This window comes from Onychostruthus taczanowskii, unplaced genomic scaffold (assembly GCF_017590055.1).
Source record: "Onychostruthus taczanowskii isolate IOZ18803 unplaced genomic scaffold, ASM1759005v1 scaffold10, whole genome shotgun sequence".
Taxonomy (NCBI): domain Eukaryota; kingdom Metazoa; phylum Chordata; class Aves; order Passeriformes; family Passeridae; genus Onychostruthus; species Onychostruthus taczanowskii.
In genome coordinates, this window is record NW_024496526.1 from 8,604,860 (window position 1) to 8,631,438 (window position 26,579).

The following is a 26,579-nucleotide window of genomic DNA, read 5'->3' on the forward strand; positions in this document are numbered from 1 at the left end:
TGGCCCCCGTGCCCCACTCACCAGCTGGCTGGACGCGCTGTACTCGTTGGCTTCATTCAGGTGGCACTGGCCATCGTGGGGCTGCACCAGCCCCCCCAGCTTCCCATCCAGGGCTATGTGGGGCACATCATCCGTGGTGAAGACCAGCAGGTGAGATGCCTCCTTACGCCAGCCAATCTTCTCCTGGGGGAAAGCAAACCCTGTGAGACAGCAGCCTGCCCCTGCCAAGCCCACGCGTCACCCCTCACCCTGCACATGGTCCCAGCCACGTGCCTGGCCAGCAGCACACCCATTAGCATTAATTAGGAGAGTACCATGCTCCTGATCACCCATCCCTGGTATGAAAACGAAGTGTCAGGAGCCCATCCAGCATTTCCCAGCATCTCCTTCCAACACACTTAATTTAAAAGGCATGAGGAGGTATGTGGACTGTCCACCAGACCTTCTCTGCCCAGATCCAAGAGTAAGAATTTCAGCTGCTTTTATAGCCAAAGGAGACCTGCCAATTTCCTCCACAGACATTTAATCTGACCTTGTTTCCTCAGCTCTGTGGAGCGGCCAACGCAACAGCAAGAGCTGCAATATCCCTGCTCAGCATTTTCATTGCTGCCCGCTCATAAAGGCTGTTTCTAAGCTGTGATGGACAAAGTGAGGTCCCTGCCTGAGGGCACTGGCTTTGGTGCAACCACACTCATGCCCAGGCACTCTGCCCTGATCCCCTTCTGCACACATCTCCTGGAAGCCATGGGGCCTCTGCTATTTCGTTGTACAACTCTACACAAACCCCAGGCAGCTTCATCCCCCTGCACCACAGCCCAGGAGGGCCAGGATACACACAGCCAGAGCAGAGCAGGGACCTTTGCCATTGGTGCTGGCACTAATCCCACACAACCACTCTGCACAGTGCTGTTCTGAGAAACTCCTGCCTATTTAAAAGCATGGTAATGTCAAGATGTGCTGTTGAGGTCCCTAACAAAGCACTGAGGCATCAAGCACAGCACATGAAACATCCTCTGACCCCTCCTTGGTCCCTGTGCAAGGACCAGACACTATCACTGTCTTTATATGAAGAGAGATGCAAGGACAGATTTTTTTCAAGTAAAAGGGATAAGATCTAGATTACAAACACTTCCCTCCCATGGAGCTTCCCCAGGTTTCCAAGTTTTCATCAGACCAGGAAGCAGATCTGTGCCTATAACAGCACACTGAAGCACTTTGTTGCAATGGAAGTGGAAGGAAACAGAGGTGCTCAAAAGAAATTTTTGCAAACCACTGTGGTGTTGCAGTGACCTGCAAACCCCCTCAGTGCTGGCAGGTCACTGCCAAGCTGGGTGAGCAGGGGTCTTGCTGCTGACCACAGCAGGGAGATCCTGCCACGCACAGACTGGAGGCAGAAAGTCCCATTGTCCAGAGCTTCCCCTTGGGCTGGCCACACTGACCATCTGCCAGCAAAGACACTGCCCCACACCTTCCCTGCCCACACACTTCCAGCATCCCCCTCCCTCCAGGACCTGGCTCAGAGCACCATCACACAAATCCTTTGGGAAAGCACAAGGGAAAAGCTGGGTCACTGATGGGAACACAGTGCAGATGGAGATACCCAGCTCCTCCAGAGTTACAGCTCAGCTTATTTAGCAAAACCCAAACTCTGCCCTGTTTACAGGAAGGTGCTGGCCCTTCCTATGGAAAGCAGTGGCGTGGGCAGGGCAGGAGGGCAGAGCAGGCAGAAGGGTGTAGAATCACATGTGCCAGGGCAATTTTCGCCTCCAAATGTGAGTCATAGCCCAAAGTCTGCTGATCTTTCCAATAAATATAACTCTTGCTTCAGGGACATTATTCCAGAGGAGATTCCTTTTTCCTCCCAATTACAGAAGGTTTATTTTCTTTATTGACATTTTAAAGACCCCCACGATGCATATAAGGCCATAGGAAGAAATTTTTGGCAACACACATCCTTTACCATGCACCGGCACGTTACAGTCCAGCTCAGGAAGCAATGAATACTTTTTGCTCTGGGAAGCAGGATTCATTCCTCTGAAGTTACCCCACTGGACAAAAGGCTAAAACCTCATGCCAAAATGTAACTTCTTAAGAACTCAACCCAAAAGTGATTACAGCTCTAATAATGCAAGAGGCAGTTTTCAGTCTACTCAGCCACCAGACAGAAGCCCATCCAATTCACTTTTCTTTGAGTATCCAAAGCTGATTTCTTTTTAAATGATTAAGGCCAAGAAACTCCCAAAGAGATTAGAAGGATTAATCTGAGTTTCATTTCCTTAGAAATGTGCTGCACACAAAGAAAAGGAACAGCATTCAAGCAGCAGTTACAAAGTCACTTCAGGGGTGCTGGTGCTGGTCACCTGCCTGCTAAGCCCACCTTTAAATCATGGGTTAAGAATTCCTTTGCAGACAAACTCTCCATGACTCCAACACAATTTCCCATATAAACAATACCAGAACTGCTGTGGCAGCTCAGTTCAGGAACTCACTCCCAAAAAGCAATGAGCACCCACAATCTCAGTGCCAATATCCAGGCACTGAAAGTATCTGATGCCTCAGAGCATCAAACCAGGGTGCCTTGGATAGGCTGGGTGAGCCAGTGCTGATCCCACATCAAAAAAAAAGCTGTAGAACTACAAAAAAAGCCCCCCAAGGAGGCTGGCATGCCAAGGAGCATCTCACACTGGTCTCTGCCAGCGGCCTCAAGGCACTGGAAAATACAGCTCTTCAGCATGCAGTTTCCACTGAGAAACCCAGAGCAGCACTCCACTCCGCTTAAAGCAAATAACCAAGGAGAATTTCATTTATTTTTATTGGACTGGGATTGCTGAACAAAAAAACCCTGCACTGATGCCTACCCTCTCATCTGGTTTTTGATCCTTATGGGATAAGAAGGATTTTTAAAGCAGGGGTGGACCCAAAGCAGAGTAACACATTTCCACAGGGACTTGGGGTGCTACGAATCCTGCCCCTACTCCTACAACCAGCTGCAGTTGTCTTCTGCACCCCAAAAAACTCACTCCATACAGCTAATAGTGACTGGCAAAACTGCCACAGCTGCCTCCAAACACTACTGAAAAAGCTGCAAAGCCTGTATTTCCATGCCTGAATAAATACCTACATTTATACTTTGGGCACTGAATAAAAACCATTCAATTGCCAAGACTCAGTTCCTAGGAGACCCTCCCCCAGATTCATCAATTTATCTAAAATCTCACCAGTTTTTCAAGTGCAGACCTTATTGGAAGCAAGAAACAGATAAAGGTGCAAGGCAAGTATGCCTTAGGGATCAAAAGCCAAAACCTCCTTCACTTGGTATTGCTCTGAAAGGCACCTCAGTGTCTCCCAGATCCCTTGGCTATCTCCAGCTACTAGTGTCTAGCAAGCACCAATCAAAACCATTCCAAAAGATGCTTTATATTCCAATCTAGCATTATCTCCTCATTTCATCTTAGCATATAAGATCTGAAACTTACACATACCACCAAGCCATATGAGGCTTGCACTTAGAGAATGGCAAAAAACCAAAATGCTGCAAATGGAAAATGTAATTATGGAAGGCTGATTAATATTCCTGGCATAATATTTTAGCATCAGAATAAAGGCTTATTGTCTCTGGCTCTTTCATTGCCTCGAGAATAACATTTACCATACCTTCATCTTTCAGAAAGCAGCCAAACCCTGGGCCTGCTCCTTAGTCTCTATTTGCTGTACAAACTTTCCCCATTCCTTGGGCTGAAGACCAGGCCAAAACATCACTGAGTGCTACAGAGCCCTTAGGCAGCTCATGCAAAAGAAATGCTTGCTATGCATTCCAGTGTAAAAACATCTAGTCAACACAGGAGGTATTGTTTGTGACACCTCAGAAGGGGAGGAGAAGGCCTTGTTTAGGCACCATGGCTTGGACACAGCGAGGCTCTGCTATGCTGTGACCCACTCTCCCCTTGATGATCCCCTTGATGAGCACAAAGAGCTTCATGGGCAACACACTGCATGTCCCCAAGGCAGGGACTTTCTAAGGTGGTAACTTAGAAAAAGCCGGGGCATGCCAGTGAGATGCAATGGAGTGCCACAGCAGTGACAAGGAAACCCACCTCAGAAGTCACCAAGGTACCCATATGCTGCTGTCCTTGCATGGGAGGGGGAATAGTTCCTGAGTTAACAGAAATTACTGTCTGCTTCTGGGATTTTCATCCCCATGATATGCCATTAGTCACTGCAGGATGAAAAACTCCATGCCGAGAACATCCTTGTCAGCAAGCTGCACTTCACTGCCACCCCAGATGTCTGCAACCCGCACCCACCTCAGTGGTGTTGAGCCTCACCACAACCCACAGCTCACCAGTCTGGGTCTTTGCTTAGGAACCACAAGGGAAATTAAGCAATAAGTTCCCATTTTGACTCTGGGACCATCCTAATGTCAATCAGCTGCCTTGAAATTTTGCCTTTTTTAACTCTGGACAGACAGAATCTTTGCTGCTCATGGCTGTGATGAGAGGCAGCTGCTCTGCCCAGAGCAAGGCACTGCCAATGCAGCATGAGTCATGGCACAGCCAGTTCTCCTGCCTTGCACACCAGGCCCATGGACTTCCTGTCCCACACCCAAGCTCCAGTAATTAATTAACTGCCGTGGCTGCAGAAATTCACTGTCAATGACCTGCCACATCATGCCAACAGTCATGCATGTACACATGCTCACCTTTGCTCACCCTTCCTTGAAGGTGCTCATTCCTGAATTTAGATGGTACCAGCATCTAAATTCATATTCTACATTTAGAAGGGACCAGGCTGTGCATTCAAGAAGGACAGATAAAGATTTTGGTCCTAAACAACAATCTGAGACTGCCACAAATATAGAGGAAATATCTTGCAGGTCTCCTGCCTTCCACCAACACTTCAGAAATGAGCCCTTGTGATACACACTGAAGTACTGCTGCACCATAGGGAAATATTTGCCTGTTTTTGCAGTAACATCATGGAAGGGATTGCAAAAACCTACATGGTGAATGGCACAACTGAGTCACCATCCTGAGCCATCCCTGCTCTAACCATGGGAGTCACCTCTCCAGAAATGAGAAGCGCTTTTTATCCACAGTTATTGGGAGAAGCACTGTAGTTGTGCCAACAACGTCTGTGGGAAGATGCCCCAGTGGGGCAGGTTCAGTCCTGCCAAGACCATGAAACACAGCAAAGCCAACCCAGGCAAGGAAAGATCTGATTTCCCACATGCCTGCATCCCATCACTCCCACAGACCATGCCTATCCCCCATAATTCAGACCCAGAAGAATCATGCCCAACCAAAAGGACTAAGCAAGGCTGAAGCAAACACAAAGCGCATTGCAGCAATAGGGGAAAAAGCAAATCGAGCCAATCCTGATGAGCAGGGAAGCACAGCCTCATGTCAGTGGAGCAAACACTTTCATTCATGACAAAGGGATATGGAGCAACCCGACTACTTGTTCCAGAAAGATCTCCAAGCAAGCATCTCCAAAAACCCTAAGGACATGGCTAACATGGCACTAAGCTAATGAACTCTGCTCCAGTTCTGCTGACAAAGAGGGAGAGAAGGCTATCAGCACCCAGAGGTGAGATCATCCCCCCACACAAAAAGAGAGAAAGTATGAGCAGTAGGAACCAGCTCCAACCCTCAACATGGGTCTACTGCTGCAAGATGTGTTTGACTGAAAAACACATTGAGCTGATGTGCAGTACTGCTGCACACAAGTGTATGTGACTCTGGAAGGATTCTGTCCCAGGTGCTCAGCACCAAAGGTCTAACTGTGTCATGAAATCTCAGCCCTAAATCTGCATTTGCAAAAGCTCCATTTTTAGCCCTTTAATCTAGAAAAAGAATTAACCTTTTTTCCTTTTTATCTACAGAAGCACATAAAAACAAAAGCCTCTACTTTTAAAAGCATTTTTCAGTTTCTCCAAGAAAAATTTAGTGGTTACTTCCAAGAAATGGCAGACTGAAGCTTTGCCTTGGTTCAAGAACAGAGCAGAAGAAACCTCCAGAAATAGAGCAACTCACCTTGCACACAGCAGCCTGCAAAATGGCATCGAAGCCGCCCTCTGGAGCATCTCGGTTGCGGGAAACTTTCTGTTTCTGGACTTCTTCGTTGAAACGGTCGACTTTATCCGTCAGGGACAGGAGGTGGCGGAAGCCAAAGGATGGGACACAGCTGGGGAACAGCTTATAACTGTGGGAAGAATAGAGGAGTGGTCAGCTGTGAGGAACCGCACCCACAGCCAAGAACTGCAGAAGCTCCCAGCTCTACCAGGTTGGTCCCTAAGATTTTGTTCAGAGGGTTGGAATACTTTGTCAGTGCTTATTATTTTGGACACTTCAATTTCTGGCTATTTCTCTACAAAGCCCTACGGTAGAGCCCATATTTTTTTCCCCTCAGGGGCTTTCAGAAGCTGAAGTTTCCAGAGATCCCACCAGGAGTGAACATCTCTCTCCATGTACCATGTAAATGGAGACACTGAGCACCAGCCCATCCTGGGCCATGCAGCTCTGCAGTTTCAGCACTCATAAAGTGTTTTCACTGGGAATATGCAGCCAGGGATGCCACATAGTGATAGGGAGGCTGCATTTTGGCAACCCATCCTGGGCCATGCAGCTCTACAGTTTCAGCACTCATAAAGTGGTTTTCACTGGGAATCTGCAGCCAGGGATGCCACATAGTGATAGGGAGGCTGCATTTTGGCAGATCCACCCTCCCCAGCAGCCCAGGAGGGCCATGGGAGCCGTGTCCCACACCTGCAGAGCCTGTGGGTTACCTTTCCCTTCTTCTGCAGTATAGATTTTCACTGTGTCATCCAGTTTTCTTGCCAGTATGAGCCACCCTACACCTACTGCACATCACCAGGCACCTGGCAATTGCCCAGTATGAGATGGAGTAATAACCAACACCAGCTCAAGCTTCCTCCCACTCTCCCTGCAAGCTGGTGAGCAAACATAATCTCTGCTTCCCAGGGCGCCACCGGAGCAGAAAGGTGGGAGGGGCACCCTAAGGCAGAGAAATGTCTTGGCAGGCTACCAGGAAACCTTTTTTCCCCTATACAAAACCATGAGAAGGCAGTTTTGGCGCTCCCCTGGAGAGCTCAGCAAAGCAGGTCTTGTGGCATGGGAAATCAGTGAGTGTGTGCAGGAGAGAGGGATGGGAAGGGTTAAGAAGAAATGTGTTTAAAAAGGAGTTGGCCTGGCACTAATTCACCCTTATCTTTAAACATATAACCCAGAGTACAATTAAAAGCTTCTGCTGACACATGACCCACTCTGGGTAAGAGGCTTTTTACACAAAGGAGTATTTAAAATTTACCATCACTGAGAACTCAAATTCCTCACAAGGGACCCCAAAGCAGGGATTTCCATACACACACACACACACACACACACCTAACTGTGGGGAGGTCTCACTGCCCTAGACTTGGCTGGCAATTAGAGACATCCCTTTTGATCCATGATCCACATCCAGACTTCGATCACGCTCACGCCCAGGGCAAGGCAAGGAGTCTGCCATGTCTGAAACCTCTACACTGCAGGGTCTCAGCAAGCTGCCCTTAGCCCATCAGGATGCTGAGTCAGGAGCAGAGGTGATGAAGGAGACAAGGGAAACAGGGCTGCACCCCACCCACACCTGCAAGTCAGTCACCACCACAAGGAAGAGGAGGGGAGAGCCTGGACCAGGGGCAAAAAGCACCCACTGCAGCTCAAGTTTACTTGCAACTTTTCTTAGATGCTGAATGGTTTGTTTTGACATCAGAAATAGCTGCACAAAACCACACCTGACAACCCACTCGCTGCTCCAGGGGCATGTTGCAGCAGCCAGAGCCCCCACACAGCGCAGGCTGGGGAAGGAGAGTCCATCAGAGAACAGGGAGCCAGCACCCCTGCTTTGGATGAAGAGGAGACACATGGCAACTGGAAGGGAGCACCTACCAGATGAGCTGCCATGGGCAATCCTTCCTAAGTGTTTTCCCAAGACCAGGTTGGCTTAAAGTAACCCAAAGAAAGAAAAGCAACCACCTGAGTAAAGCCAGAGGAACACACATATGTTCACTTAGATAGCCTGACCATGGTGGGAAAAGCTGAGGTGACAGCTCTGGGTGTTCTTGGTAAAAGGTCATTGGAAGTTTCAGGTACACATTTATTGCTGAGTTGTCCAGTTCCATCCTCTCCTCCTTCTGCATGTTTCACTTGGCAAAAGCCATGTCACGCCAGTTAAATCACACACCAGCCAAAAAAAGTTTCCAAGATTTCTCCAGCTGCAGCCTGTCCCCACCCTGAGGGCAGGTGTCAGAGACTGAGGAGGACAGAGATGACAGAAGATCCCTCAGAGGCTATGCCAAATTTCTGGGAGAAGCTCTATGAAGAGTGTGGTATGCGATGCCATCGTGGCAGAGACACCTTCCTGGCTCAGTGTGGTCACTTGTGCCTCATGATTAAAGAAAGAGTTTTCTTTGAGAGTGTTAAAATCCATTTGACTTTCCACTCTGGACAGAACTGGTGAAAAGCGAATACAGATATTTTCTGTCTGGTCAACAAGCAATGTGCAGTGAGATGCCAATTCTTGGTCAGTGCCAAAAGCTGGGCTAGAAACTCACAGCTGATGCAAGCTGTCTTTATCTGCCTCACAGAGCTTGGCTTCCATGCATGAGGTGATCTTACAATGTAAGCATCCACAAATGGCTCAAATGAAAGCACAGGACTAGGAAGCATCCACTTATGGATGAGCTGAAGATGGGGACTACAAGGGTGTCAGTGGTGACACTCTCTCAGGAGGGCACTTGCTGCTGTATCCATCCTTCAGTGCCAACACCCAAACTCATCTGAGCCTGGACACCCTTCCCTACACCCAATTTCACTCTGGCATAATCCTCTGCTCAATAGACTTGATCCCACCTCTGGTGGTTAAAAGGCAGATAAAAATACACTTGCAAAGACACAAGCCAAAAAAAAAAGGAAATAAAGGGATGAGGGTTCTGATATCACCATAAAGGAAACCACATCATTTGTGTCTTTTGTAACTGCCAGTTTGCTTTCCTTCCGCACCAATAGAGATGAAAAAACCCTCCTGCCATCTTAAAAACACTCTACAAAACTCATTAATCAGCACTATAGGCCATCACAAATCTCAGTTCCTCCAAACACTTTTGTTGAGAAGAAGTTACATTGCCTTGGTCTCCTTATCTGTAAAATGCAGACAAAAAGCTTAATTGATTTACTCAACGCCAAACTATGACTCAGAGCTAGGATCAGAAATCAGGAATTTCTGGCTCTGGCTCCTTTTCCTTAAAGGCTGTAAAAAAGCCTGCTATGTCTGCATCCTTTTCAGGTACTTAAAAATAGCTTCAGGCTCCCTGGTACACCAGTTTCCCATGTCTCGATGCAGAGATCTCCCAACAGCCACAGCAAAATTAGAAGCTGTCCTATTTTGAATTGCTCAAGTATCACAGTGACAGCCAGGCTCATCATCATCATTCCCAAAAGCCAGGGCTGAAGTGTGGTTCATTATTTACAGCAAAAAGGCACACAAAGACTGCAGCCAGGCTCTGTACAAACACAGACCTTCCCCCTCCAGGGTGCACCCACCACTTACCCAATGCAGGGATTGTTTTGGTATCTTGGCGCTGTGTAGGAGAAAGGAGAAATGTTTTTGTCCACGAAAGAGCCAAAGCCCAGACGGAAATTGCTGGTGAGCTTTCGCATCTCTTCAGCCAGCTTGGTCCCCAGATTGCGGATGTTGTCCAGGTCGTCGTTCATGGACAGGGACAGATCCATCAGGTAGTAGAGGTCCACGGGATAGTCCTCCACCTGCCGCACCTGCACTCGGAACGAGGTCCGGTCACCTGCACACACAAAGGTTGGGCACGCTGAGCAGCAAACTCCCAGCACACATAAAAATCCAGATCACACTTTTTTTTTTTCCCCTGCAGAGCAGACAGATCGCTTTTCAAAAGAAGAGGGTGAGGGCTATAAGCTTTTCCAAATGCATCCCTTAGGAAGACTACAGGAAAACAGGTATTGACTTTGGGTCCTCTTAAGCTATGTAGCATATTGGCTGGCAAGAAAAAAACATGGAGTGCATGTCTCAATTTTAGCACTTTGGAGGTATCAGAGAGAGTCTTTCCATCTCATATGAGAGAACATCTAAGGGAGGGACACATGAAAAGCACTGTTGCCCAGTGTGCAGTCCAGGGATGTTTCCTTAGAAAACAGGAAAGAAAAGCAGAGTGAAGCCTAAATGGATGTTTCATGGACTACTGCAACAGGAACCCTGCCCACACTTACTTGAGTATATTCTCAAAGAAAACCAGGAGCAGTCCAAGAAATCCTGCACAAGAGAGAGTAGGAGGTGGAGCAGGAGAAGGAAGAGGATCAGGAGAAAATAGCCAGCATGAAGTGAATGCAAGATGTCCTCTGAGCTGTGCAGGGAAGTCAAGGTGAAGCAGACAGAGAAGAAACACCTTTGAAAATGAGCTCCCTCCAAAAATGCAGCTGGAGAAATCAGGGCAAAAGGGAAGTGAAAAAGAAAGTTATTAGGGTCACCCAGGGAAGCACTAAGGCAGAGGTGAAACTTCCTGAATTGACAGACACAAGGGAAGGAGCTGGCAGGGCTGAGTCACAGGTTGTGCAGATGTGAAGCGAAGCAGAGAAAAGCCTGTCCCTGACCTTCTTCTTTGCCACACTGGTTTCAGCAGAGATGCCCTCTGGAAGAGGTGCCAAGGAAGGCCACCACAGGCAACACCTACACCTCAGAAAAACTGGGGTGGCTTCAAAGTGAACTCAGCTTCACATCAGCTGGACCTTGGTGGCAAAAGGTGGCAAAAGTTTGCCTTTCACTTTGCTAAGGGAGGGGTCTAAATAAAATCATAAACCCCAACCTCACAAGCCAGGCTTTGGAGATCCCATGTTCCCAGCTTCCAAATTAGCCCCTTTCCCAGTTCAGTGGGGTCTCAGCCCCCGGGGAATTGGATCATTTCAAAACCAAGCTCCCAGTTCTGCCCTCTCCCAGCCCTTCATGGGTAAGGCTGATCTTGGGGCAGTGGCAGGTTCTGCAAAACACTTGTGCCTTCCCCTCTTCTTCCCCAGAAATGGAACTCACATTTTTTAGTATTGTGAAAACATTTCCTTAACTGCTTTATTGTTCTCCTCCTTGTGCACAGCAGCACAGCTGTTCCCACTTACTTGCAGCCCAACAGCAGCAACAGCATCCCAAGACTGCCATGCTGGCAATGCACAGCACTAGGGACTCTGCAGCCTGGCTGGCAGAGCCCTGCCTGGCACCTGGTGTGAGGCTGCACCAAGTCAGATCTCCTCAAACAACACCTTCCTTCTCCTTCAGCATTTCCCTGCAATCTGCTGCAGCCCCACCTGGAAAAGGCAGGGCTGCAGGAGGCACCATGTGCAAACATGCACATGCAGATAGTGCCCCACTGTAGGAAGCAAGAAGCTCATGCCTTAAATATTCCTCCTTACTCTCCCCAGCTTTCTTGTCCAGCAGGAGCAGGACAGGGCACAGGGCTGGGATGTGGAGTGCAGCAGGTGCTCCAGATGGGCCTCACAGTATAACTGGCATGCATTTTCTGGGGTAACAAAGAAGAGCATAACTCATGTAGCACAAAAACTGTTAGCACTGATTGCAGGGTAAAAGACTGTGATTGCAAGCTTGATTTTAATTCAGTGCTGCAAAAATATGCTTAAATCTGGGAAAATTCTTTCCCATGTCCATATTTTTCATTCCTACATATTCTTCCCACTCAAAAAGGGGATGTGTCCTTTGTATTTTGCAATGTTTTCATTTCCAAAACACTGTTCTTCCTGCCAGAAAGGCTATTTGGGATGCTGTGATCAAACGTGCTTCTCTTAATAGTTATGAATTTATTAGTCCCTGAGAAGCACCAAAACTAACAGGATCCTGTGGCTGGTTCTTCTTTCATTCCTAGCTAAGCACAAACCAATTATGTCAAAATATCGTTAATGTATGTAGATGTAAGTGCAAAAGAATTTATTATTCTCTATGGACAGTATTACTCTTACACTTCTAGGGATAATCTAGCCCCCTCCTTCTTCATGTACTGTTGCCACCATCCTCTCCTTAGGGCTTTTACTGAAAAGTTTTAAACTCAGAGCTTAATTCAGAAATTTTTCTTGGATACCATCATGCAGAGGCAGTGCAGAAATTGGAAAAATTGATTTTGGTCAATTTAAGAACATAAACTCAACAATCATGCTTATCCAGCTTATTCCTGCTTGGTGAGGCTTATGGCTTGATGAGCAACACAGCTGCATCTACTAATTTTTTAAGCCAGTTTACTCTATTTCTATTTCCTTTAACTAGGAGACACTGCTTTATAGCTGGGCTCAAGATTAAAAAGCAATATTATAAAAACTAAATGCTCAATCCAAAAGCTATCCTGTAAGGACACCAATTTAAAGCCTTTGGAGTTTAGCTGAGGACACAGATCACAGATTTGGGGATGTGACTTCTGCCACAGGATGATGAGATCAAACTGCCTGGGTGGGAACAGCAAACAATTGACAATCCACTCCCTTCTGCTTCTGCTTAGTGGTCTAAGAATAAAAGATTACCATTGCCACAGACCGCCACGGCATGAATTCATCTTTGAAACAGTACACCCCTCATGCCCAAAATTAAATCAACGTTGTCTCCTTTTTGTCTTGGGTTCACAGGGTGAAACCTGTTCTTCCAAACTCATGGATTAATGGATACTTTAAGCTGGGCCTGCTAATGCAAGGGTTTAGGAAGTCATCAGATTGAAGGTGAAGTGTTGCCCAACATCAAAAAGAGAACAGAAATGGGAGATACTATCACAAACATCTAGGTTTGTCCCTCCTCTTGCAAAGACTGTGATGCTCTGCAAGAGGAGCACAGGGAGAGGATTTCACTTGCTCAGAGTGGGAATTGCTGCAGGAGTCCTCAGGGTGATTCCTGCAGCTCAGCCCAGACCTGGAGGGATTCTCCATCCCGAAGAACTGAGGATGGCCATGAGTGTGGTCCCCGCAAGGGTGGGCAGAAGCAGCACACCAGCCCTGTGCAGCCCTAGGCTTCCAAAAGCCAGACCCCAGGAGGCCACAGGGAGATGGATCCCAACTCCTTTCCACTGATTGGAGCAGTGGACACTGGATGGGCAAAACTGCAGGGGACTGGCAAAGCAGAATTCGCTGAGCACCGGGCACTGCGTGTGGAGAATGCACAGGAGATGAGATGTGGAAGCTGAGCCAGCCCTTTCTGTCAGGAATTGCCTCAAGAAACAGCAGTAATAACAACTCCCTTTTGCTCCCTTTTTTAACACAACATTCAGTGGCAGAAGCCATGCCACCAGATATATGAACCATGGTGACTGCTCTCAGGTATCTGATTTTAAGGCTTTGAAGCAAATTTTTTTAGATTTGAGGGTCTGACCAATGACAGCTGAGGAAGTTAATTGAAAAACATGCCAACTTCTAACCTACACAGCTAAAACAAAAAACTCTTGCAGTAACTGGTAGGCTCTGGGAGAGCACTGATAGCATAAGCACCAGCTCAAACCCCCGTTTTTCTTGGGCAAAACATCAATATTTCTCTTTTCTGTATGCTCGTGAGAGCTGTCACAAAACTGTAAGCCTTAGAAACCCACACCAATTGCTTATAATGAATCAAGCTTTTATATTTGCTTCTTATCTCTGCAATAAAGAGCTTTTTTCCCTCTTCAGAAATGTCAGCTGCCAAATTTTTTCAAGAATTCTAAACCCACATTAAAGCCTCCCCCCACCATGCAAAAACTTTTGATAGCAAGCATGCTCGCATAGCTCGGATGAGCTGTTCCCTTCTAATTTTTAATTAAAAGGAAGAGATTGAAGAAAAGTGATGGCTCAGGAGAATGAAAGAGGGACCTGGCTACAGTCCAAGGCCTGAGTCACAAGTTCAAATCTCCATCTTCTGCCTTGATCCTGTAGCTCTTTTGCATACTGACAGAAAACAGATATGTGGGTTTGTTTCCAATTTATAGAAGGAGCTGTCTCAGTTTAGAGTCATGCCCTGTCAGCTTAGCGGAGGAACCAAAGTTATTTTAACTCCTTCCACACAGTGATTCCATTTTGAAGCTGAGCAGGTTCCTCCTAAACACATGCAGGTGTTAAGACCATTACTGGAGCAGTTGTGGGTGACTTTGCCTAACAGCAGTGTCCTCTCATGGAGGACACATGCCCCAGCCCCAAACCTGTTTGTGACTCACCACCAAAGTTCAAAGGAATGGAAGGGGCCAGCAGTCACCTGCTTTACTGGGCTACAAGGCCACAGGCTATAACATGCTCTTGGCACGTCCTGGCCACCCTTTCTCCCTCCCCCCACAGCCCACGGAGCCGCTGGGGACTCACCAGGACGAAGATTCAAGGCGACCTTCTGAGGTGTGATCTGTGTGACGTCCAGGTGGCTCTGGCCGGAGCCCTTGCTGCTCAGAGGGACGTTCTTCACCACGCTGATGCTGCTGCTGGGGTTCTCGATGGCTCCGGCACAGCCGTTGGCAATCAGGTTCTGCAGGAAGTCGCAGCGGGATGTGATGGACTTTGTGCTGCTGAAATCCTGGGGGGTGAAGAAGGGACAAAAACAAGTGGAGGGGAATGCATCAATCCCACAGCAGGGGCTTTGTTTTGACATGCTGGTATCTAACAACTAGGTGATGACAAGGAGAAGCTGGTGTTGTCCTTTGTGGTGACTGTACTTGGAAGGAGCCTGCACTGAGGCTTGAGCTTTTCAAAAGGATCAACCAAAAATGGAAGTTCTATGAGGATTTGAACACTGAATTTGCCCACAAAGCACTGAAACAGAAACCTAAGGCTGTGTTTTCAGCCCAGCCACAGCAGCAGCACCTGTTCCCAGCCCTGGCCACAAGAGAGCAAGGCAAAGCACTTGGTTTGCTGCAGGGACAGCCCATTGCCATCCCTATTATTTTTATGCACATGCACCATCTCAAAGGAGCTCTGCAAAAGACAGAAGAAAGGACAAGGAGGTGGCACTGAGGGAAGCAGGGCAAACCCACCAACCCAGAGAGGGCCAAGTAAAGATGTGAAGCTGAAGACAGGCTGGGTAGCTCCCTCTTCCCTGGGTGAGACACCACACGTCCCCACACAAGCACTGCGTGGAGAGCAAGGGAGGTGGGAGAAACTTCACGGGAGCCAGTGAAAATGCAGACTGTGCCCACAACACACAGTCCGGCACAGGCAGCAAGGTGCAGGCAGAGGCCCACTCCCAAAGGATGGCCAGGAGTCTCCCAACACCCATCCCAGAGCTCCAGCCCTTGCTGTGAGCCCCATGCGTGGTGCACAAAGCAGCCTTGTGCAGGGCAGTGCCCAGGAACAGCAGGGAACACAATGCACCCTTTTGCAAGAGCCTGTTTGTTAGAATGCCTTTTTTTTTTTCTCCCCAAAAGTGCCAAAGGGAACAAGTCCCATGCCCAAAACTTACTGGATTTTCAACAGTCGATTCCTACTTATTTCTGCACTACAACAATAGAGACAACCCTCTTCAGCTCCAGGGCTGAGGGACTAATATGACATTAAATAATTCAGAGAAGATGCTTGCAGCCATGCCAGCCTCTCCTTCTGCTGCTCAGCCAAAAGCAGTGTGGGGCTGAATAAACCTCACTTATTGCTGAAACTCCAGCATGGCAAAGGACAGGAGAGACATCAAGGAGGGAGAGGCTCCTGACAGATCCTCATGGGGTGATCTCCAGGGGTCCCTCAAGGACAAGCTTGGATACAGGGCCCTCGGACACAGACAGAAGTTTCCAGCTGCATTTTTCTCACTACAAGGTCCCAATGCTATTTGAAAAATGAGAGATTTGCATTCCAGCATCCAGCAGCAGGGTCCAGCCAAGAAACTGACGACGGCACATCAGATGGATACGAACACAAACTTCTTGGAACGTGTCGTGTAAACAGATGAACTTCCAAAAAAGGAGGACTGGGACTATTTAAATCATCTCCAGCATGACAAAATAAAAATCAGAATCCCTCACAAAGCTGAAAACAACGCCCAGCCTTTCAGAGACGCATATTTCAGGCAGCTTTGGAGAAAAGTTCTCTCAGATGTGGTTTTACCTGAAACCAGCAAAAAGCTGGTGGAGTCCAGGTGCTCCCCTGGGTCTATCCACCCAGCAGCAGGGGGAGATGCTCTCCTACTCTCCCAGTACCCAGACCACAGTCCAGGTGAATATCCCTGCCAGCTCATTTCTGCTGCCACCTATAAGAAAGGACACTCCAAAAAGTGTTGCAAAAGCAATACAAACAGCCCAGGAACACAGCTGGGAAATTCCAGTTACTCTCGAGCAACTAACATTGGAGAGAAGCATCCAAATAGGACAATATTTAGGGCTGCTCACAAAACTGCAGCTTCTGTCAGGTGTTTCCAAGCTTTCCCTGGGTCTGCTCCAAAGGAAGTCCAGAAGGTCAGGGAGAAGCTCCTACACAACTCTTAGGTCAGCAGTACCTTTGCACTCCTCCAGGTTCCCCTTCCTTGATCCAGCTATTTTTTCTAAATTTTCTTCTAAAATGGGTCCAGAGGACTTGACAAAGGGCAGCAATTGCTAACCTACAGTTCCAGTCAAATCCAGCTATTTTCTTGTCCGTGAAAAGCCGTGTTACCTGAAGTGGAAGAAAGTATCCACCCTCAGTGGTGCAAATGCCTGAGGGGAGGGTGGTGCAGCTCAGCACCCAGGGGTGCAGGACTGAGCCCTACCTCATCTTGATTTCTTACCTAGGCAGAGTAACAGGAGGGTGACAGTGGCCTTGGGAAAGTCCCTGCAATCACCACTGCACCCTGCAAACAAACACCCAAGCTGCACCCATAGGTCAAAACCCAAAGCCAAAACTGGGGCCACCACGTACCATCCAACTCTAGTGCAAAGTTTCCTGTGACAGAGAAAATCAAGGCTCATTGGGGTTCAGTAGAGGGCAAAAAGGATGAGCAGACCTGGGGAATAAAGGGCATTGCACAGGTCCAGACAGCTCATGATAAACCACACCAAGAGGCAGCCCTGCAGCAGCTCAGACACAGCACGCTGCTTCAAACCCCAATTTTCCCCAAGCAGAGAACACCCTGGGGTCACTTAAGCAATTCAGTGTGCCCACATATTTTCCAATTGTCTGCCAGCAGGCCTGCTTGGGCAAGAAATGCAGCAGATGCCCCTCACAAGGGGGAACCACCCCAAACTTTGCTTTGTGCCACAGAGGAGCACTCTGGAAGATGCCCAGCCCCTGTCAGTCACTCTGGCTGCTCCAGCCCCCGGTCCGTGCTAAGAAGCTCACAAAGGCAAATGCACACAAGCAGACAGGATGAATGGAGACAACAATGTGACGATTACATGCTCATCAGTTTGACAGTTTTAAGACAAATTGCTTGGTTCATGCTATAAAAATGGAGAATAGCACTCACTGTATCTAATATCTAATTCCTGACTAGGCATGTCCCTACCATTCAGCCCATCCTGTTCTCTTTTATTGAAGGTCTCAAGCATTTTTTGCTTTAATCAATCCAGTTCTGCATTAATTCTGCCTGAAACATGCCTGCTTTCTCCATTAAAAAACAAAAAAAAAAAAAAAACAAAAAAAAAAAAAACCAAAAAAAAAAACAAAAAAAAAAAAAAAACCAAAAAAAAAAACAAAAAAAAAAAAAAAACCAAAAAAAAAAAAAAAAAAAAAAAAAACCAAAAAAACAAACAAAAAAGAAACCGAAACCAACAAAAAACCAAACAAAATCCCAAAAACTTGACATGCTCCCTTTAGGAACATCCTTGATTTTCTTTCCTCATTCTCTAGGCATACATTTCTGGAATGTATGGAAGAGAATGAGGTAAAAGCACCTGCTGGAAAACAGAAGGTGCCAGTGGGGAAATTTCACTTCACTTACTCAAAAAGAACCTTTCAGTTTAATTAATGTTATCTCTGGTTTCCACATACACACATAAATGCATCCACATAGGTAATGGACAAGTGAACACAGTTCATCCACCTAACAAACACATTTAAAAAACAAGAGGAGCCTCTGCACACTGGTACACTGCTCCCCAAAGCAGCAAAAAAGAAAATGTAATGGTGACATTTCCCCCCCATACTGGTACTCCCAAATGCTCTTTTGAAGAGCTTCACCCTCTGCAATCACCCCAGGAAGGCTTATCACAATCACAACCCCCACCTGTCTGTCACACCTGCCCTGGCAGCTCAGGGGACAGCATTTTCATCCTGAGCTCCCTGCTCTCCCCAGCAAACTCAACAAGCCCTGCTCAGCCTGGGCAACCAGGTGCCACTGCAAAAAATTCCACAAGCATCCCCTTGTCCCACACATGGAAGCCAGGCTGCCACAGAGATACAGCAACCCCACAGGCCAGTGCGCAGCTTCCAGTGAGAATATTACACCGGCACCATGTCAGCAATTTCTCATCGTTTCCAGCTTTTTCTCTGAGACCTTGCAGATTCCTCAGTTCCAGCGTGGAGGGACAGGCTGCAGCAGTCTCCATCACACCAGGAGTCATTCTCCCTCAGAGAGCCCTGTTTCAAGGCATGCTCAGGTGATGGGTAAGGCCACATATTCACACATCCTCTTCTCAGTGCCACTGAAATCACCACCTTTGAGGCCTGCCTTTCAAGGTATTCTTCCACAAGCCAACAGAAACTGATGTCTGCTCCCAAATTTCCAAGAGCCCAAAGACTTGTGGTTAGCTCAGCAGGCCTGGGAGGCTCCAGGGCTGCTGCACACCAGGAGCTGATATCATCAGCTCATCCATCTTCACCCCTCTGGATGGGAACAGAGATGCTGAGCACAAGCAGAAGTGAAAAGTCCAACCAAGGCAGGGGACCTGATGAAGCCTGTACCAACAGGTTAGGAGGTGGCAGTCATAAAGTGAGAGCTCCCTGACTGCTTGGCTGTAAGATTTGTACACATCCCCTTACCCTCACAATTCAGGGCAGTGTAAATTCAAGGGACTTTATCCCTCCTAGGAAACTACTGGGATAGGGCTCCCAAAGAAATTGGTATAATGGTACCACCAAGTGAAATTATTCCCCAAATATTTCCCCAAAGAAAATACAAGAAGGTGTACGTACACAGGAAGATAAACTATACATATAACTATACAATGCCATTATATATATAGCTATACAATGTGTCTATATATATATATATATAAACACTGTGTAACAGACATCTCTAAACATACTGTATACATTATATATAGAATTATACTACATGTACTGTATGATATATTTCTACTATATATATTTCCTGACAAAATTGTTATTTTTTGCTTGCAAAGTTGATAAAAGCTGGCCCAATTTGCACACAAACCTGTAAATGCAAAGGGAGTACAAAATACACACAAATCAGCTGGCTGAGGTTCTACCACAACACAACTGCCATCTGTGGAATACACTCCAATATCCTACCCCTGAGATTTAAAGAGCAGCAGAGCTGTAAAATTTGACTGGCATACATGCAACCAGGAAACATAGATAGCAAACTGCAGCCAATGGAAAAGCTAAGGAAAACACATTAAGAGCTATCCAATAAATTTAATAAACCTGACTAGGCTGCAGCAGAGGGAAGGGGAATAAGGTGGTGAAATGACTGAAACACAGGCGGATATTATGGAGTTTATAATATTCCTTTAAAACTTTCTGAAGCTGAAAAACTCCAAGTATCTTGTAAATCCCATTACCTCACCTGATGATCTCAGCTAAAGAGAAATAATTAGTTTCAAACAGTACATTCTAAAAAAAAAATACAAAAAAATACAGAATTAGGATAAGAACTTGCTAAGTTTAAGCATGTAGCATGTAATGGGAACAGCAGCTTTTGAACACATAGCTCTTGGCACAAAACACCTTGAACTGTGTATTTTTAAATAGCTTCTGCAGGCTAAAGGTCAGGAAGTATTACAGGACTTCCCTGTAAACACCCATCTTCCTCCTTGGCCCCTCCATTCCAGTCAGGAATTTTCTTTTTTTTTATCAGTAACTACCCTGTTTGCATGATAAGAGTCAGGCTGCCAGTCCCATTAGTACAATTAGTGGTCACAGTGACCACCAGATAAACATTTCCACTAGCAGCATTCTGCAGAAAGTTGCCTTTCGATGCCAAGTAAGGGGAAAAAAAAAAAAAAAAAAAAGCACAAGCTATTGGGTACCCACAGTTAATAGCCAGCGTTCCTGGATCCAATCTCACCACCACAGATTAGCTGGCTGGAAGAGGAGCTCTTACAGCTGTTTACAAGATGTCTCAGAAGCAAGATCTATTGCTTTACCCTTTCCCTTCAGCACACCAATTGCCTGGCTGGAAAAAACAACCCAGGAAAGCTGTGATGCTGTCAGGCAGCATGGTGCTTGCAGCATTACAGGGTTTTCCCTGGAGAGCTGCAGCTGTGCTTACAGTGAAACATCCAGTGACACAGACCTGGAGAGCCAGTGGCTGGGGCACCCCCCCAAGACCCAGCCAAACCAGAGGGACTGGAAGCCACCTTCACCCCACATCCATCTCCATCCCCAAGCCCATCCTCTGCCCTGGAGCTGGCAGCTGCCCCAGGCAGGCCTGGCAGGAGGAGGGAGGGGAACAGCAGAGGGGATAGAGCCTGCATCCTCAGCTCAGCAACACCAGCTGCAGCTGGAAGGTGAAGTGAGTGCCCAGAAGGGGACAGGGATGGCCACACTAGAGGAATAAGGGTCAGAGGGAACAGAACAGCACCACCACCGGCCATGCCCATCGAGAGGTTCAAGATCATCCACTGCTCTGGGGTTCTCCCATCCCAAAAGTGGTTCCTGACACAGCAGCTGTGCCAGCCTGTTTTTAAGATTTTTCCATGCATCTGAAAGCATCCCTACTTCTGTCCTAAACACCTAAGACAGGCACTAAGCAGACAATTGCTTTCTATGCATCAAACATTATTAGGGCTTTCACACACCTTGTTCTCTAGAAATTTAAGTCTGCTTGATAAGACATATATTGGATTATATATATAGACCTAAACTCATGAGCAGCCCTTAGGGAGCAGGGGGAGGTATTTGCAATCGCTCACAAACAAGGAGGTGCAGTTGAGTTATGGGTGAGCAGCTTCAGCATCAGCACAAGGATGCATTTTCCCTTTGAAGTGCTCAGTTACGCTGTGCATCTCATGGCACCGATGCCAGAAGCATGGATCACCCCCCATATTGGATTATATATATAGACCTAAACTCATGAGCAGCCCTTAGGGAGCAGGGGGAGGTATTTGCAATCGCTCACAAACAAGGAGGTGCAGTTGAGTTATGGGTGAGCAGCTTCAGCATCAGCACAAGGATGTATTTTCCCTCTGAAGTGCTCAGTTACTCTGTGCATCTCATGGCACTGATGCCAGAAGCATGGATCACCCCCCCCCCCCCCCCCCCCCCCAAAAATGACACAATAGATTCAGAAAGGAGAATTATCTTTGTTACAGACAAAGAGCCCATGCCAGGCCACACGACGAGGGACACGTAGCAGGACACTAGCCAGGGGCTTGGGGCTTTTTGGGGAGAGAGCTCTGGAGCAAGGCTCCTTGTAACACAGAGCCCATGCAGGGACGCAGCATCCACCGAAAACAAGAAGGTAATTGAAGGGACAGAAGGACTGAAGGAACAGTGCTGCTCTGTTGAGGGTGTGTGGGGGTCAAAGTGGGGTCAGAGACTTATTTCCTATGATGTCAAAGAGCTGAGGAGTCCCACACACCCAAAATACACTCGGCATGCAGCATTCTCTGCCCTCACTCCCCCCGTGTGGCATGAGCCAGGAACAGGCAAGGTGAGACAAGAGCTCCCTTCCAACACCACAAAAAGCATGAAAGTCAAACGAGGTGTGCCCACCTACCTCCTTGGAGCACCAGGCACACTTGGGATGGATGAGGAGACACTCTTCACAGGACGTGGCGCTTCCACTGGTGCACAGATTGAGACCTTCAGCAAGAGAGAACAGTGTGGGCTGAATGGTTATTCCACTCCAAAATAGTGCTTAGGGGGCTTCTGAGACATTCTTAATGCTAAGCACAGTGTAAATTCAAACAAGAGCAAATAATCTCCCAGGAGCCTAAAAGGCAGGAGAAGCTGTAAATTTCTCTTCACCTGTAAGGAGGTCTTGTTTTCTTTTCCTTCCCTACGGTAAATGAAAAGGACAGAAACTTGCTTTGGGGTGCTGAGAACCTCTAAAAATGACTGAATCTGGTGATTTTTCTTTACGCTTTTTCAATGATGTCTGGTTAATCAAAGAGTCCAGCCTAATCAAAGACTCCCCTTGCTGTGGGCAGAACTCAATAACTGTTTGACCACTCTGAAACGTGGAGCTGGCTGTCCAAAAGCCTGACATGCTGACTTTTAAAGACACATCTTTAGGCATATCTTCTCTTTTTTTCTAGCTGAATATATGGGGGGGGGGGGAGGGGGCCCTCTCCCCATAATTTTCTTATTAAAGCACTCTTGAAACATATCTCCCCTTCCCACACAGGTGACTCTCACAGTGGACTCATGTGGCAGTACATTACTTTTATTTTACTACAAGAGACATTTCCACACGATATCCAGGTTTAGCCTTGCAGTGTGTTATCACTGGGACATGTCCAAGGCAGCAGGGGTGGAAGACACTGAGGGCTCTCCCTGTCTGTGATCCCAGCAGGGGCATCAGCCAGGCTGATGCTCTTTGCTCCTGGATTGCTGGTGTCTGGCAGCACAAGAGGTCCTGAGCAGGTTTCACTTACAAAATCTACAATTTGCACTTTGGGCTTTAAAAATGAAGTGGAAGCACACAAGTCAAGCTGAAGTACATGTCAATGGTACGGGCTTTGAATGCAGCAGCTTGTTCAAGCATGCCTGTGGCTATGAATGTGCCCTTCCATACCACTGATGGCCGAGCTCCCCCGGGTGCAGCTATTAACTTCCACTGTCAATAAATGATTAAAGAAATCTTCAACCGAGGTTTCAGCACAGAGGCTGCACACTCCAAATGAAATGCCTCAGGCTTGAACTCCCAGTCTGCTATTTTTTCCAACCCAAATGTCAATAAAAGCATTGTCAGGCCTCCATTTTCAGCCAGTTGCATCTGCAGATAGCAGCGCACCATGCCGATGCTGGGTGTAATCTGCAGATTCCACAGAGCTGCAAACAGCTGCTGAAGAGTCCCATGAAGTTTTCTCCTGACCCAAGAACTTTCTGCCATGAGAACTTTTGAAGAAGAATTTTTGCTGTATCCCATGTGAATATTGCACCAAGAAATGGAAAGCAGTGGCTGCCTGGGTCGCTCCCATAAGGGGCTGAGCTGTGAGCACAGGAAGCAGTGAATCAAGCTGGACAGCTGGAGGAAAACCTGGCATGCCCTGGACTACAAACAAAAAGAGGATAAGTAGATCCTGTCAGTCATGGCAGAGGCCTGACCGTGCACTGGCGGGTCTCTGCTGCCCACAAGGTGGTTAACTCCAACCCCAGAGAGCCAAGCCCTGCACTCTCTCTATGGCTCTCATTCAAACAGGCTCCTTGGGCTCATTCATACCAAACAAGAGCCTTCTTAAGAGTGGGGTTTTTTGTGTTTTTTTTCCTTCTGGCTGTTACCACATCCCCAGGCGTTTCATTCCTTTTTTGCATTCAGAAGTTATATTCCAGCTCCTGGACACTACAAGAGCTCAAAACATAAATAGGTAGTATCAAGCAAAATGTAACTTGTTCAACTGAGTTAAAATTTAGACAGCAATTAACACTTGCATTTGCAAACCCTACAACATGGCCCAAAGCCTCTCCTTGAGAGCTGCTGCTCTGGCAGCTGTGCACAGGGTAACCCAGGAAAAATAATGGGCTTTATGTAGCAAATACTTGCATTCATACCCTGGCTACCCAGGCCTGGCTCTCCCACAGCTTCACTCGCCCATCCGCATGGAAATATTTACCTCCATTCCTGACTGCTGGGTTTTTGAGAGTTTACTTAGTCACAGTAATAGCTGAATGAAAACCAAGGTCTCCTCCTTCCACTGCGTGCCATGACCAAAGCAGCCCACGCTCCTGTGGCCAGCCATGGGGTGACATTCCTCCCGGTGGCAGCTTTTGAAGTTTCCAAGTATGCTTTTCTTTCCACTGTGCAGCAGCACTAAACCATTTCCAGCATTGTTGTGAAAACAGAGCTTTGTGAAGCCCTCCAATTTTAGACTGAAACCTGAGCTTTTTGAGTTGGAGTAGAAACACGCAGGATTTTCCAGATGCAAGTCTTCGCTGTGCTTGGTTCAGGGCAGTCTTTCCCAAATCCAGCAGAGGAAGGACCTGATGATGCTCACGCCAGCCCAGATCCTTGCAGATGCTGGGGCAAGTCACCCACTGAGACTGGAAGGAACTCAGTCTGTTCTTTGTACGTGATACATTTAACGAAATCACTCCTGAAAAATCAACTAAACTTCTTATAATGGGGAAGATTCCATCCAGGGTTTAGCTGGGATTACTCTGGAGGTAAATAATCCACTCCCTGGACTGCTGAGCTGCACAGCCCACATACAGTCCTTCATACTGATGCTACTGAGTCCTAAGCCCTGCACTCTATTTATTTTGCACAGTAGCATCCGGCAAGCACAAAGAACATCTCCAAATGACATCCTTCCCTTGGATTGTGCTGCAGGAGAGCCCAAAAAGCAGAAGATGACAGTGTATTCCACTGTAGACAGCAGAGATTTTAATACATCAAACTACAGATGCAGAGCAAGATAGGAAACTCTGATGAAAGGTACTCATCAAATTTACTCATAAAGATGCTCCAGGCAATCAGACCTCATTTTAAACCTGTTCTGCAAGAAATCCTAGTTTGGGCAGCTCCTCAAACAGAGGTGAATGTACTGGCTTGCTTAGGGAAGACAGAGTAAAAAAAAAGAAGTGATGCACTTTATACAGCTAAGCATGAAAAAGCAGCATTTTATCTGTGCTTGCAATAGGAATTCTGAGATACCCGAGATGGTCTGCTGCAATACTGAACCATCCATTTCATGGATCAGACACACCAAAAAAAAAAAAAAATTAAGAAAACTTCTCCTGAGCTTTTGCAATTATGTGCCACAGCACTCTGCAAGATGAGCCTCTTCCTAAGATTACTCATTAAAATATCAAGTACTTAGAGTAAGTACTGGAATGGTGGACTTAGGCATTTTGTGGGCTCCCTTCTTATAAAAAAGTTTCCCCAAGTGCTCAGAGAGGAGGAAAACCCTATTTCCAATACTGCTAGAGCAGAGTTACTAACTGCAGTGCACACTGTGCGTACAAACCGAGAGCATCCCCACGAGGGACAAGGACCTCTCTCTGGGTGCCACGGTTCAGGGTGCAAGCGAGGAACGATACAAGGTGACAGCGTGGAGAGCGGTGACCGGCAGGGCACAGCCTGCGTGCGGCTTGCTGCTGCTGCTGCTCACCCCATCGACGAACACACCGCGCCCAGGCAAACATCCCGGGGAAGTGTGCGCCCTGAGCAGAAGCGGCCGCAGCCGCTTCCATTAGGAATATATATAGAGCGAGGGGTATAAATAGCAGTTCCGTGCTTTTTAAGGCGAAGGTGTAACACCCCGCGGATGCGGTCCGTGCCCCGCAGCGCCGGTCCCCGCCACCCGCAACCGGGGGCACGGCGGGAGGGGGCCGGGGGGATGCGGGAGAGCCCCGGCAGTGGCCACCCCGGGCACGGCGACAGCGGGGACAGCGGGGACCCGCGTCCCGCCGGCTGCGGGCGCACGGCAAAGCGGCTGCGGGGGAGGCACCGGGAAGGGGGGCGAGAGGAGGGGAGAACACAGCCGGCAACAGAGAGCACCGAGGCGGGTCTGGGGGACAAGCCGCCTTCCGGAGCGGCGTTCGCAGGGCCCGGGGCGGCCCGGGAGCGGAGCGGCCCTTACCTCTGCCGGGCTGCAGCGGGGCGGCCAGGAGGAGGAGGCGGAGGAGGAGGAGCGGGGGGTGTGCGGGTGCCTCTGTCCGTGCGCCTCGCCGTGTGTCCGTGGGTCTGTGCGTGTGTCTGTCCCGCTCCCCAGGGTGCGCTGCCGCCTCCCCGCCCCGCGCAGGGAGGCGTAGCCCCGTCCGGAGCGGGACCCGCGGGCACGGCCGGGCCCACGCACACGGACACGGACACGGACACGGAGACGCTAGCTCTGCGGCGGATGCACATGTACCCGCACGGACAGGCACAGCCAGACGCGCGCGGCGGGCGCGGACACACGGACACGCAGACAGATGGACACACAGGCACACGAGGAATGCGCGCCCTCCTCTCCGCCCGCAGCAGGGCTCGCACTCATTCCCCACGGGTCAGTGCCTGCTCTTACGTGGCGTTTTTCCCGCTTGAGGGATTTTCTCTGTGCAAACAGACTGTGTCCCTTTGCCGAAGGGCTCTTGGAGCCGGGGCACCCGCGCTGCGCTGCGCTCACGGCTTTTGGGCACGGTCCGCGCCCCCGCCGCCTGAGACAGCAACACTTCAGATCTAAAGGGAGCACCGCATTTATGGTCGTGTTCGGGTTGCTGGAGAGCTTACTGTATTCTTCTTCTTTTAAAATAAATCATAAATCATCCCTAGAG

At 48.1% G+C, this 26,579-nt stretch overlaps 1 protein-coding gene across 1 annotated transcript in view; it reads right to left on the reverse strand.

The window, feature by feature from the left end:
* The window catches only part of ITGB5 (integrin subunit beta 5), a 57,864-nt gene extending 31,897 nt beyond the window's left edge, over window positions 1-25,967 (reverse strand). Inside the window, exons 1-6 of the mRNA XM_041405265.1 lie at window positions 25,907-25,967; window positions 21,880-21,965; window positions 14,388-14,592; window positions 9,607-9,856; window positions 6,033-6,201; window positions 22-183 (exon numbers count right to left, since the gene is read on the reverse strand). Coding sequence (XP_041261199.1) covers window positions 22-183; window positions 6,033-6,201; window positions 9,607-9,788 — 513 coding nt within the window. The 5' untranslated portion in view covers window positions 9,789-9,856; window positions 14,388-14,592; window positions 21,880-21,965; window positions 25,907-25,967. The remainder of the gene's footprint in view (window positions 1-21; window positions 184-6,032; window positions 6,202-9,606; window positions 9,857-14,387; window positions 14,593-21,879; window positions 21,966-25,906) is intronic.
* Window positions 25,968-26,579: the final 612 nt, after the last annotated feature.